At 38.7% G+C, this 14,702-nt stretch overlaps 1 protein-coding gene across 1 annotated transcript; it reads left to right on the top strand.

Annotated features, from left to right (window-relative positions):
* The first annotated feature begins 8,827 nt into the window (after window positions 1-8,827).
* On the top strand, window positions 8,828-13,113 carry LOC139969255 (uncharacterized). The gene is made up of 2 exons (XM_071974171.1): window positions 8,828-9,918; window positions 12,408-13,113. The coding sequence occupies exons 1-2, from the start codon at window positions 9,903-9,905 to the stop codon at window positions 13,034-13,036; spliced, it is 645 nt and encodes a 214-aa protein (XP_071830272.1). The 5' UTR covers window positions 8,828-9,902; the 3' UTR covers window positions 13,037-13,113.
* The last annotated feature ends 1,589 nt before the right edge of the window (window positions 13,114-14,702 follow it).

Below are 14,702 nucleotides of genomic sequence, written 5' to 3'. Positions count from 1 at the left end.
AATCTATTGAAAATGACGTCATGCCTCATAAATCCAATTTGGTGTTCGTTGATGCAGTCCTAAACAAAAGCACGAAAATTAGACTTTGTGCGCCCTTATTCGCCGTACTGTACATACCTTCCTGTTATTATCTAGAATGGCGTGTGGGGGTTGGGGTGGGTGGGGATCAGCCCCTTTCATGGAAGCCTAACCATGCCCAGCCAGTGTTCTCGCACACTTGTATCCATTTTTATGATAACGTAACCAGAAAGAAGGCTAATAAGTTGACCGTAAGATTTATAATACTGAAGAATACGTCAATTGAGTAGTAACGTACAACTGACATACGTTAGCGTGTGTTTGTATGAAGATAAAATGACTTGGGAATTGGAACATTTCAATGATTTGATAACTCAACCTGAATATTTCTGGCCTGCCTCACTTTATATAATATCGCGCTAGTCACTGGTTGAGCCTCCCCTGCCCAGTGGCGGAGCTAGGGGTATTGGTCAGGGGGGTCGAGAATGGTCTGTATAGGGGCGCTTTCGACACTATCTAAGCAGAGCGCCACCACAGGTTGGCGCGGAGGGTACAGAAAGTTTTTGAGTAAAGATACTTCCTAGATCACCGGAAATTACCCTTTCCAGGCCTTGTTAATTAGCAGATAAACGAAGAATAAATAGGTGTCATCGCCAACATAATGTGACAAATGTCAATAAGTAGATGAGAGCGCAATAAAAAAGTCAATAATCGCGAATAAGTAAAAAGTGGTAAAAAGCTGAAAAGAGCGCCAGCAGTCCATTTGAGTCCGTCGGGGGGGGGGGGGGGCATCCGCCCCCTGACTGTATGGACGCTCCGCCACTGCCCCTGCCCCCTCTCTCCTCAACCCCGCCACTCTGTCGGCCATTATATGTGTTGTCTAATAAGACTCACATTTTCCGTGCTTTGATAAGTTAAACCGGGAAGACTCAGTAATTAAGTCGCCTGCCAAGTCTGAAATGCGTGATTTTACTTCGTTTTCATAAATTTACTCGGAGCTACAAAGACCTATTAGAGTATTCCTCTTGGTCATTACAAATAGAAGGGAACCATGTTTGTCATCTTGTCTGGTCTATCCGTTATCTGTGTTTCAGACGACACTTCAAATTTTGACTCATCTGAACAGCCCCTAGCAACCGACTTTTAAAACTCCCTCCTAATGAAAAATCCCTCCTTATCACCCCCACAATCGTATCCAATGTCTAAACATCGCTGTCCAAAATTGATAAAGGAACCTACTCCATCAATTTGACAACATGGCAAACAAGATTTGTTTTAATTTGATGAAAGAAATGAGTAACTCATTTTTTTTTTATATTTTAGGAACAGTTATTCCCATGGTGATAGCAAATCACTTCGCTGTCATTACATTAACATCGCCGATGTTTACACAAAGAGTGCATAAATTGAGGTGGATGCAAAAATCTATACCAAACAGCCCAAACTTAATTTACTTTATCATAACTTCCAGCACAATTACTTGTGTAGAGCTAGTGAGGTTGTTACATTCAGTTTTGTAACGTCTTTATTTTAATCCCTTTTATTCTCGGTACTGTCGCTTGGCTTCTGTGAGAGGGTGTGGAGGGCACTGGAGTGGTCAGAAAATGTACCAAAAGTGAACTTGAAGCAAACAGGTGTGATGTCACAGATAGACACTGACACATTGGTATCATATTATTCTTCAAAATGTACTTACTGTCGTCTTCCGCAGTATGACAGCGATCAGCCTTCTTAAGATCAAATATCCGTAAAAGAAAAGATAGTTTGGCAATACTGATATATATATATATATATATATATATATATATATATATATATATATTCACATGGACTTTATACATGCTTAATTTCAATTGAAAATGTGCACACAGAAAGTCACTTTCTACAGGGTAGAAAAAGAAAGGGCTAGCCTACACCATAAAAAAAGGGATACCAAGTCCATTTGTGGGGGGGGGGGGGAGGGTATGCTTTGGTCTTACTCGGCCTCGGTTTCAGGTACCCTGCTATTAACATTAAATACTAGGCCTACTGGTAGGAAGTTTCTCCAATTCTGCTGTCACTTATATCCTTGCTTTTGCTTGACAACTATACTGTACGCACTGCTGTTTGCAATACGGATTTAATAATGAAACGCAGTCCGCTGCACATTGAATACATAACTGAGCATTGATTATCTGCCAGTGTTTTCACTTTAGTTGAGAACTCACGTGCTCATTCGATGCAGTAACTATAACGTATGGTGCAGCAATAAATCAATCCTTCATTAGGATAGAAATATCACTTTCTCGTTTTAGTTGAAATTATTCCTTCCCGTTTATATTTTTCATTTTTTTTTGTTTTTTTTTTTGTTTGGGCATTTATTGGTTCGTTGAACTGTTCGACTCTCGATGACTTATTCAGAATACTGAAAGAAGCTAAAAAAAAAAAAATATTTCGCCATTTCCTCTATGTGGATAAGAAAAACGATCATTAAATGTTTGATTACTACCGGAGACAGATGCAATATATCTTCCAATGTTTGTCGTGACAAATGAAAGAAAATGCTGAGAAGGAGGTTAAGTTTGAAATGGTGCGGCGACTTTAAAGACAGAAATTCATATCAACCTTAACAGCAAGTTACAACGGGGAAATCTTAGCAGGTTGGTGAGTAAATCATGTAAATAAATTGCTTTTTATTAGAATGTTTTTATGTTATTATTAATATTATTATCATCATATTCATCATCCATAAAGGCTAAATATACTACACACATCGTCACCGAACGAAAAATAATATACCAAACTGTTGTAGGCCATGGCTAAAACGTTAATTTTAGTAAAAGAAGGGGTGTCATGGCAATCTTTGTACTATGGATACAGTTTTCAAAATATTAATACGAATAAAAGTAACAGTATAATGTTGACCACCATAGTTTGTTTAGTGATGATCTGTGGTGATCGCAGAGGAATCCAATGTATGTAATCAGACTGTGTAGTCCTTACGTACCTTGATTTGTTTATAGAAACTAATTAAGCTAATCAGTGAATATTCAAGATGCCTCTTGTCAAGATTTTATTGAATAATTTTAGTGTTTCGTTGAATTCTGGAATAAATGTATGTTTATAACTAGAGCTACGGGATATACATTATGATATGCAATTTATGGGTGACAACACGTTATGGATAGCAATTTTCTTTCCAGAAGGGAAACAGTGGATATTGTTGAAAAATTAATCCATCGTTAAACAACAATTTTCATCGTCATTTTTGTCGTTTTGTATAGGGTGTATGTTGCTCGGAGAGGGAGTGGGGTGGGTGAGGGGGTGTTTAAGTACTTTCATACTGAATTGTGACTACAAATTCTGCATTCATTATGCCTCCCATTTACAATTTTCTACTTGCTATTCTTCTGGTATAGGTCAGTACACATAAAATTATCGCGTAGAAATAAATTAGGGATAAACTTTTCTCGTTACCAGTTTAGGTCGATATCCTACCTGTTATAGCATGTATACCAAATTATAGAATGACACAGCAGTTTAACAAAACATGTTGTCAGAAAACACTTTGCTTATATCGATTACATTAAAAAGCAATTTCAACAAAAAAAATGAGTGATGTCTATAGAACTGCAAAACGGACCAAAGAGCTTAAGAAATGCTTGTCTCAAATAAACACAAATAAACAGTTATGTATTTTTAGTTAACTTGTTGAAACGGCCGAGACAGAAACTTGTTTGGTTATATACTTAACACTGCAGGAACTGTGTACACATAAAATTCGCTGAAACAATAACAGGTTTCTTCTTTTTTCTCTCTCTCTTTTCTGGAATTTGAAACAAAGAAAACTTATACATTTATCTGTTTTAATTTCACAGATTTGATCCGAAATTTATACTATGACACGTTTGTTTGCCCTCACGGTTTCTCTCTCCTTCGCTTTTGTAGGTAAGGTTTTATTCTTCTTTCATAGATCTGTTGTTTAATTATTAAAAATAAAGTATCTTACATATAACCTCGAATATTTTATTTCCATGAGGCTATTTTATCTTTACGTTTCGTAAATATATACATACTGGGTAGAAAAGTCTTCTCTCGTGACTCTACCACACAAAGACACAGAGTAACTAAGAAGACAACAAATGAACTTTAAAATATTGGTGTTTTCGTATCCGTAACTTACCTTCTTCCTGCTACGCTACCCCACTATATTCATAATAACCTGAAGTGAGTCCTGGATAATTGATTAAGTGCTGGTGATGAAAAAAATGAGATTTATTCATGAAGAGACTTGGCGAACATAATTTCAACAAAATCACTTGATATCAAACGTTTCCCGTAAGGCGATTTATTATAAACATTTAAACAGTGAAATGGCTTTCTTTAATAATAAATGCGATATTACAGTGGCGTAGGAAGGTACTTTTGAGTGGGGGGGGGGCTAAAGACTGATGGCCGGCCTAGGGGAAGGGGTCTAAGGGGGTGTCCCCCTCCCCTTTGGATTTTTTTTGCATTTCCAGGTGGCCTCAGATGCAATTTGGTGCAATATAGCACACTTCAACACCCACTCCATTTTGTAAATAATTTTGCTTTTTCACCTGGCCTTAAAAAATGCAATTTGGTGCTCCAAATGAGATTTTTTTCTCATTTGGAAATGAAAAATGGGTTTTTTGACTTGCGAAGCGGGGGGGGGGCGGAATGATACTTCCGCCCCCCCATATTTTTCACTGGGGGGGGGGCTGGCGCCCCCAGCCCCCCGGTTCCTACGCCCTTGCGATATTATATGGCCTCAATTATGAACACTGACATTTTCGATTTTATGTCGTTTCACCTTTTTTTTGGGGGGGGGGTAGGGGGAGTTACATTTGATATTTACGTACCAACTTAGCTGAAGTTATGAAGGTATGAAGGACTTTCATTAAAACGTATAATGGACATATAGATGTCTTTTCTTCATGTAACATGAGTTATATAATATTGTTGGTTTTACGTTGAATATGTGCTGTTCGGTTATACGTTACATGCTATCTCTGTTATTCGTCTTCTTTATCGGTTAAACGTATTCTATGTCGGTTAGAGAACTAAGTCAGTTACATGTCTATTACATACGCCTAACCTTTAATCGTTTAAATATGCAAATCAGAAAACCCAAATATTATATCCGTTTAATGCGAGTGACTACTGTGTTTTTCTGATCTCATTTTAACAGTTTATGGTCTACAGGGACTGGATTTATATTGTTATGACTGTCAATCTCATTTCAAAGATAAGTATGTAGCGGATGCTTGCGTCGCTAACATAACCGCCGACTATTTACCACGAAGATGCCAACGTCATGATAATTACTGCATGGTAAGTAATTAATGATCATGATGACGACGATGATGAGCTTGATGACGAGGAATTCTTATTATTGGTGTCATTGTTATTGTTGTCGCTATCATCATCATCGTCATCGTCGTCGTCGTCATCAACATCGTAGTCATCATCATCGTTATCATCATCGTTATCATCACCGTTATCATTATCGTTATCATCATCATCATCATCATCATCATCATCATCATCATCATCATCATCATCATCATCATCATCATCGTCATCGTCATCGTCATCGTCATCGTCATCGTCATCGTCATCGTCATCGTCATCGTCATCGTCATCGTCATCGTCATCGTCATCGTCATCGTCATCATCATCATCATCGTCGTCGTCGTCAATATCATCACTGTCATCATCGTCGTCGTCGTCATCATCATCGTCGTCATCGTCATCGTCATCATTATCATCATAATTATTATTATTATTATTATTATTATCATTATCATTATTATTTTTATCATCATTATCATTATTATCATTATTATTTAACTTTTTGACTACAATAGATACAAAGCATTAAAATCAACCGAATCATTTCAACATTCCAACGAGACTGCGTTAAAACCTGTTTTGAGGGATGCGTTTTGAAGGGGCTAGGTACCGTGACGGAGACCTGTACGTATTGTTGCAGTAATTACACGGGTTGCAACGATGGGAACCGTGGAAGTAAATTAACACTAGGCTTGAACATTTACTACATTCAACTGATCATGATAGCATGTTCAATGTTGCTCTGACATACCAATGTGTAACGTGAATACTGGGCAACGTGCACTAACAACACAAAAGTCCTTTACGAAGTTACATTCTACGGGGTATCGAAGCATCTGTGTAAATCGATGTAAAAATGAGGGATTTCGTCACGGTTGAACATGGTTTGCCTATGAACCGGTCGCGGAATCGTATACACATTAAGTGGCCAATGACCGTCTTCGAAACGCCGACCCTTCAACCGTCAAGAGAGACATCATAAAAGACTCTGAACGATCGCAGAGTAACAACGCAGCCAGACGGTTACACCAGGGAGCTGCTACTCTAACGTTAGAGTAGCAGCTCCCTGGTTACACTTAAGTTATAGTACGTATATATGATTGTTATATCATTTCTCCATGGACTTGTATAATTAAATGCGTCAAGCTTTTTGAGTCTCTAAAGGTTTTCACTATAGGTAATAGCAGCCTTTCTCAGAATTGCTGAAACCTTGCCCATTGATGACATGTCCAACTTGACGTAATATTTTTTAATAATTTCTAACAACGAGAACCAACGTATTGGGAAATGAATCCAACTATTTTTACTCCAGAGGGATGGGACGATCTTTCAGTGATTTCAATTGCCTGACTTGCCGCAACTGTCGCACTACGTATCTTGGTATTGATGTATATCATCGAAGCCACAAACCAAAAAAATGCAACATATCTGACTCACTGGAGAATGCCACTTTAGGCGTTAATCACGTGATCACAATCTACATGGAACGACGTTTAATATATTACTATAAAATCAATGTTGTTGATATCAGTATTGTTAATGTTATACTACTTATCATTGTCAATTGTAGACTTCGACTTATCACTTTATTTTTTGTTAGGAACAGGTGACGTACGTCCCGAGCAGCATTTAAAGGTTATTAATAGTGTAGCTAATTTAAATATGCTAAATTACATGGTGGTTTTCCTGGAAGGTTCTGACCCAATTAAGGAGTTGTTCCCGGACATTGGACATCATTAAATTAGTTATTAACACTTCTCAGTAATCAAAGACCGTTTTGCTTGTGGTAGACTATAGTAAACTGTGTGCTGAAGTTCGATATTTGAGTTTTTAGAATATTGGGGAACAATACTGATTTGGTCATGTTATGAATTCAAAAGCTTCTAGCGTATATAAGTAGTAAGAGGAGGGTGGAGTTTCTATCATCGGACTATTGGACTTTCGCAAAGGATTGGGACAGAAGTTAATCAGCAAAGTTAAATTTACAAATTTAAGAAAAATTTATTCGCCATAACAAAGCAATCAGTGCTTTCGCTTAAGTGAGTTAAGAAAGTAATTAATCAAAACAAACAGTAATTTATCTAAACAATTATGTATTATTGACGAGAACCTCTCGCTGGGTCGGGTGGCATAGGCTTCACGTTACAATTGTGCATTATAAGTGATTTGATTATTCATTTTCATGTGTCATTCGGAATATCACATCCAAAGAGTTGAGCAAATAACTTTCCAGCGGTATCAAGAAATGACGTCATGCAGTTAGTACTTGAGGCTGCTTCTGATTGGTCAGTGTAGCTCCTACTGGCGAGTTTTTCAATGCACTTACAGTACACGCTCAGTTTCGGCTGACGGTCTGTACTTATGAAGTTGAACAGGTTCCTCTTAATCTTATCGTTGAGCCCTTCAGGTTGTTTCTCATCAAGGAGATGGTAAGCCTCTTGCAAATCCTTTCTGAATGAGCTGCTGTAACCAAACGAACTTTGCAAAGGATTCTTAAAGCTCCCTTGGTTTTCTTTAAGACGCTTGTGCGAAGGAACAGATAGCAAGTGGTTGTTCGAGTCAACGGGTTTAAGGATCTTTGGAGTGACGCCCTCAGTTTTGCCCTGGCTTGCAACGTCATGTTTTGTCATATCAGCTCGGCAAAATGGTAAATAGTCAAGCGCCCTCTTTTCATCAGGGCGATTCGTTCGTGGCTTTAGCAGAGACTTTCTCCAATTTGTATGTATGTATGTATATGTGATCTTCCCGCAAGCAGGAACTCGCGAAAGAAGCCATGGAGGCTTGTAGACTCGCAAGCTGACCGAAGCCAATCTCTCGGCACACATCCATTTAACGTCCATGTCGGGAAGTTGTTATTGAACAACACCCTTGCCAGACGACACACATTGCTGTCGGCGGGGATGTAACTTTTAACGGGGATGTAAAAATTTCGATGTAACTTTTCCGTTACGTCATCACCAGCAGTTCCATGCTTCTTCTTGGAGCGATGAATGATGGGAATGTTATGCACCGTGTCGATGTATTGAGGGAGCACAGCATTGTTATTGTTGGCGTTACCAACATGATTGATTTTTGGATCTGTCCAAAAACAACGAGTACAAAATGTTAATTAACTTTGCATTACGCAAGACGGTTTCAACATTTCTGGCTTACATTTGTAGTGTCCACTTGACCTACCTTTACGCGTAACTGTTAAAACTGATCAATGTTCTTATTTGCATATAACATTTCCAAACAAGCCTATAGCCTACTCCATGCAGCTATCGTTGTTATAGTATAACTAGAGTAAAAAGGGAGTTCAATAGTTATACGTAATATATTAATGATTTTAGTGATCTATAATTATCAAGTAGAGCCGCTCAACTTACATTTGATGTTGTGGCCGAGAGAAAAGCGAAAACATTATAGTTTATAACAGAAATTAGTTGAATAATCAGTACTTACAAACTATATTTTCCATGATTGTATCTGTTTCAAATAGATGAACAAGTTAAATATATTGTACGTAATACCGTAGTAATTATGTTTTCACTTCTGTGGCAACTTTTGTTGTGTATATATGTGTTTTGTTTGTTTCTGTTTATACCATATTGAACAAACCTCCTGTTGTTTGTGACTAAACAATGTAGAACTATGCGTTGTTTCATGGCACTGCCAGAGGTGCAAATATTATAACGCGTCCTGATGCGCAAACGGTCCGTTTCGCCGCAGTAATACTAGTTGCAGTATTGCTGATGCCACATTTGCGCAGAAAAAAAAAAAATTGTATCGGCGCGGTAACATATCACAACGAAATACGGCAAAGCAGTTTCACAAAACTGCCCGTGACTACCCGTGACTACCTTGCTTGGAAAAATAAAGTCGCAATTTAAGGACGTTAACATTAACAATTTCGAGGAAGTAATAAACCTGCGCAAGATCGTGATACGTCGCGGAGGTTAATCACTGAGCATGTCGGATAGACGAGACTCAACTTACTACTACTAGTACTAGTTTCACAAAACGAACAACAGCTAAATGAATACCCAGCGCATATACGCGCGCACGTTGGCTTCATCATTACGTGTATACGAACGCACTTCAAGAAATCTTATTCTGCAGACGCGCGCGTGTACTGGCTTCATGTGTTTGTGTGTTAACAGTATAGGAGTCATCAATCTAGCGCCGGAAGTCTTTGATTTATTCAGAACGCCGACAACCTGCGCACATCATACCGCATGACCAAATACATTAATGTTGTCTGGCTGGTCACGCAAAACGCCCAAAACAAAAATTGTGACTGACGCTGTTTTCCCAGTCAATGTGCATACTCTTAAGTCGCATTCACGCATCTGGGGCACGCCGTATAATAATGACGTTATGCTCACACGGGTCATTGTTGAATCACAGAGAGCAATAGATGTAATACACAATTGTGTGTGAAAAACAAAGAAAACATATACACAACAATAGTTGCCTTAGAAAAGTGAAGACATATTTACTATTACGTACAACATATTTAACTTGTTTATCTGTTAACAACAGATAAAATCATGGAAAATACCTTTGGTAAGTACTCAAAACTAGTCCAATTTCATACAAAGACAGAATATTTGTAGGTAAAGTTTCTATCTATCTATTTATAGTAATAACTTTTATGATACAGTTTTAGAATTGGCTAAATGGGATGCAGTTTACTGTATCTATATATGCTAATGAATGTAGTGTTTAGTGTTGCAACCTATTCCAAAGCTTATAAAATTCATGATGCTGTCTGCATTGGTGTTCTCTATTAATAAATGTACCATATAGAATTTATCAACTTTAATCTTGGCAGAAATTTTAAATAAATAATAGACTCGTTCCAAAGAAAAACAAGATAATCGAAAAAGTTCGCTTTGTCCAAACTTGACTACAGTGGCGGAGATTTCTTGTCAGAAGTGGGGGGGTTGCAGGCCATTGATGAAATAAAAAGTCATAACTGCTGGCTCACTATCTAAGTGGAGCGCCACCATAAGTTGGCGCGAAGTGCACAAGAATTTTTTGGCAAATATTGCTTCCCAGATTGCAGTAAATGGCACTGCCCAGGCCTTGAAAAGCTGGATTTAACCAGGGGTGTATACAGGATTTTCTAACCCGGGGGGCGCGTATTACTATCTAAGCGGAGCGCCACCATTGGTTGGCGCGCAGCGTACAAGAAAATTTCTGGTTTTGGTACCCCCAGATCACCGGAAATGGCACTTGAAATGGCTTGAAACTGACCAACCATATGTACACTTTTGCCTGACAACCAAGTTTTTTCCAAATACTTTTTTTTTCATCTATAACCTTTTTGAAGATTGTCACCAGTCACACATCATGTTCGACTTCATCACATATCCTGTGGATCATTGCTTTTGTAGGTGATTCTTCATCGCGGCCCACAATATCCGTCAGCCCCACTGTTCAGAATTTGAAAATTCACAATTCTCGTGAATAAATTCACTTCAAAACATACCCATAATGTTGCACAAAATATCATCAATGGACAACCGATATAGAAAAACCTCCTTCAAACCCTAACAGACGGGTCAAAATTGCACAAGTATGATGAAGTATGATGAAGAATGTTGGTTAGGGAATTTTCGAAAATTCAGACGGCTACTAAAAAATTTCGTTCAAGGAAATAAAAATATACCAGATATTTCCGAAACCGAACACTACACACATCGACATTTTTGACCATGGGCGCAGATCAGTCTTGGATATTGGTGGGGACGCGTGTCTGTTCTATGACACTATCTAAGCGGAGCGCGACCATGGGTTCGCGCGTAGCGTACGATTTTTTGGGGCAAATATACCTCCCAGATCGCCGGAAATAACACTTCCCAGACCTAATGATGCTCCTAAACCTCCTTAAGTTTTAGATCTCATTGCTTAGAAATTTAGTTTGGAGAAATACATGGGCGTCTGCAGAAAGAAAATCAGGGGACAAATAATCCAAGTAGACTTTTGTATATACGATGGGTCTGGGGTCCTCTCCCAGAAAACAAATATAGGCTGCCGCAAATGCGATTTCCGTCCTATATTTAACAACTGTGGATAAAATACAATAAAATGAGAACTGCTACATGTCATTTGCACAATGCTGGATCAAACTGCGCCAAAGTTCCATACAGGGGAACTTGAAATGCAAAGACAAATTGGTGGGGACACGGTATATCATGTCCCCACTACTGAAAATGTTGGTGGGTACGCGTCCCGCTGTCCTCACCAGGATCTGCGCCCATGGTTTGGAGGCTGTTTATCGTGGAACGCCATTTTCATGCTCACTGATATGATGTGATATCTGCTGTTTGCTTTACAAATTCGAATAATTTTGTCACTGTTCCTCTTCCTCTTCCCGTTTTCTTGCCGTATTTTCTACTCCATCCTTTTCTCTCTTTCTTCTTTTTCTTTTCCTTCCTTCACCTCGTTGAAGTTGGCAAGTGTATGCAGTTCCAAAGCTATTCAACAGCAACAAAACGTTATTTTGTGTATTTCTGTTGTGGGGTGAAGTTAGCGCTATGAGCTACAAGTTCCAATGCGCAAGGTGGGGGAAAGGGGCTAGAAATAATGTGTCGGTCAATTCTAACTCGGTTTTCGGTCGTTAATTGTTGATGTAGCCTACCAGGTAAAAGGTTGAAATGACTTTAACAATTTCAAATTTAATAATTTGATTTATTATGCCATTTGGAGCACATAACATAGGCTATAACAGAACATTACTGGCAAAAACTAGGGGGGGTTGATTGTGTGGGCCAACCCCCCCTCTTCAAAAAGTGGGGGGGTTAAAACCCCCCCAACCCCCCCTGTTTCTCCGCCACTGCTTGACTACATTAAATTTATCTCCTGTGAAAGCTCCTAAATATGTCGTTGCTCACATACATTTCTTGCAGTATAAATTATAAAGCTTAACTGGAAGTTTGGTAGAAACTATTAAGTATACATCGTAGGCACATCAAACTAATGTAAAACGTGAAAATTGCATGATGTACTGTAACGGGGCCGTGTAATATTAACGTTATTATATTTGACAGATTTAACAATCAATCATGTTGGTAATGCCAACAATAACAACGCTGTGCTCCTTCAAGACATCGTCAAGGAGGAGAAAATTCCTATCATGCATCGCTCCAAGATGACGATTGGAATTACCGATGACGTCACGAAGACGTTACATCGAAATTGGAGAAAGTCTCTGCTAAAGCCAGAAAAAGAAGACCTTAACGGAAAGAGGGCGCTTGACTCTTTTCCACTTGATCAACGCAAACCGATAGCAAACGCCGTTGAAAGTGAAGAAGAACGCGGACGTGGCGAATCCATCGCAAAGCCAGTCATCAAAGTCAGTCACGAAGATCCCTTGCAAAGTTCTTTTGGGTACAACAGCTCATTCAGAAAGGATCTGAAAGAGGCTTACCATCTCCTTGATGAGACACAACCTGAAGGGCTCAAAGATAAGATTAAGAGGAACCTGTTCAGCTTCATTAGTACAGACCGTCAGCCGAAATTGAGCGTGTACTGTAAGTGCATTGAAAAACTCGCCAGTAGGAGCTACACTGACCAATCAGAAGAAGTGTCTAGTCCTTACTACATGACGTCATTCCTTGATACCGCTGGAAAGTTATTTGTTCAACTCTTTGGATGCGATATTCCTGATGACACATGAAAAATGAATATTCAATTAATTTTTAGTATTCAATTCGATGCAAATTGTGTTTTGAAGACTTGTTGACGTCAGAGGCCGATTGTTGGGTTTAATACAAGTTTACCGTTATAGCGTAAACAAATTTTGACCTAATTCTAACATGTGTCTGTTTCTCTGTTGTTTATTTATAACTAAATCCAATTCCAGCAAGTACATCATTGGTCCCACTGAGTCCAAAACTAGGTTTCAGAAAACATGCAGTCCTACCACACCATTTCCCCAATTTCGTAGCAAATCAAATTTTCGAAAAAGTTCTGACAAGAATCTCTCTAGAAGTTCTAACGCTCTATAGTTTTAACCGTCCTCCTGTGCCCCAAGGTGGGCCAAGAAAGAGATTTAATATCTTAGCTATATGGAAGATGATTTCTATTAGTCTCCGTCACATGTGAGGAAAATTAAAATCATACAATATCTGCTATCTTAAAAATAAATTCTAAGGGTTTTCTGTGGTAGTCTTGTCCCAAATTCTTTTTCCATTGATACCAACATTGAGCCAAATAAACTGCCAAATCGCAAATTTCAACATTTCACATGAAGTTACGTCAATTTTTCACAATCTCGTGATATTGAATTAAATACTTCTCAAATAAACCTGATAAACATGTGGGGAAAAGAATTTTTGAAAACTTCCTTTTGTCAGTAATGTTTGGGACAACACATGGACCTCCCCCCCCCCACCCCAACCCCTATGCCCCCAAAAAAGTGTGCTAAATTTGGTCTTACCATTTCCTTGGTCCAATGGGGTGCAAAATGTTAGAGCAGTGCAGGGATAGGAAGCTATATCGTATCATAAATTGGCGCTCGAATGCGACATTGGAATGTCAACTCTTTCAACTTTCATTTTATCTACAAATAGTCTAATTTGTCTTACAATTTCCTCATCTTTTTACTCAATCGAAATGTCAACTAGGCTATAGATCTCAAAATTCTTCTGGAATTTTAAGTTGTCTATATAAAAGTTTTTCGACTTGTTCCCAGAGGCGTCGTGCGAAAATATATATATTTTTTTTTGGGGGGGGGGGGGGCCGTCAGCAGGTGATGACTATCTAAGCGGAGCGCCACCACAGGTTGGCGCGCAGCGTACAAGAAAATTTTTCGTCTGGCAGACCCATCAGATTGCAGGAAACGGCACTTCCCGTGCCTTATGGCAGTAAGCAACACCCCTAACATTGATAACAATTTCCGGCAATTTTTTATTTTGGGAAATATTCTCGAAGGAACTGATCGCCATTTATTCCTCAGTTTACCAATTCCTCGTCTCCCAGAAGCGCCCAAAGTTTAAGAAATCGAAACATTTTTGTGTTGGCTGATCCATGATTGTCGCCCATGCCCGTGAGAAGTGGTCACTGGGTGAAGAAAAAGCTATGCCGTTTGAAAACATGGGCAGAAAAAGCGAGAGTAGCGAAACCTAAGGTAAAACGTGCGATAACGAAGTGATTATTTTACAGGTTAATTGTGACTGTATTTGAAATGATTATTAGTATTAATTTTTTTTCGTAACTACCTATCAGATCATGAGGAAAATTGATCCTGGTGGACCTTTTAGCGAACTGATTGCATTACTTAAGAAGAAGTTCACATGGAGTCCCATAATCTCTGTTCACTACATTTATCTTAACTTTCCGGC

The sequence above is a fragment of the Apostichopus japonicus genome, chromosome 6 (assembly GCF_037975245.1).
Source record: "Apostichopus japonicus isolate 1M-3 chromosome 6, ASM3797524v1, whole genome shotgun sequence".
NCBI classification, from domain to species: domain Eukaryota; kingdom Metazoa; phylum Echinodermata; class Holothuroidea; order Aspidochirotida; family Stichopodidae; genus Apostichopus; species Apostichopus japonicus.
Note: the sequence above shows the minus strand (reverse complement) of the source record. Positions and strands in the feature narration are given on the sequence as shown.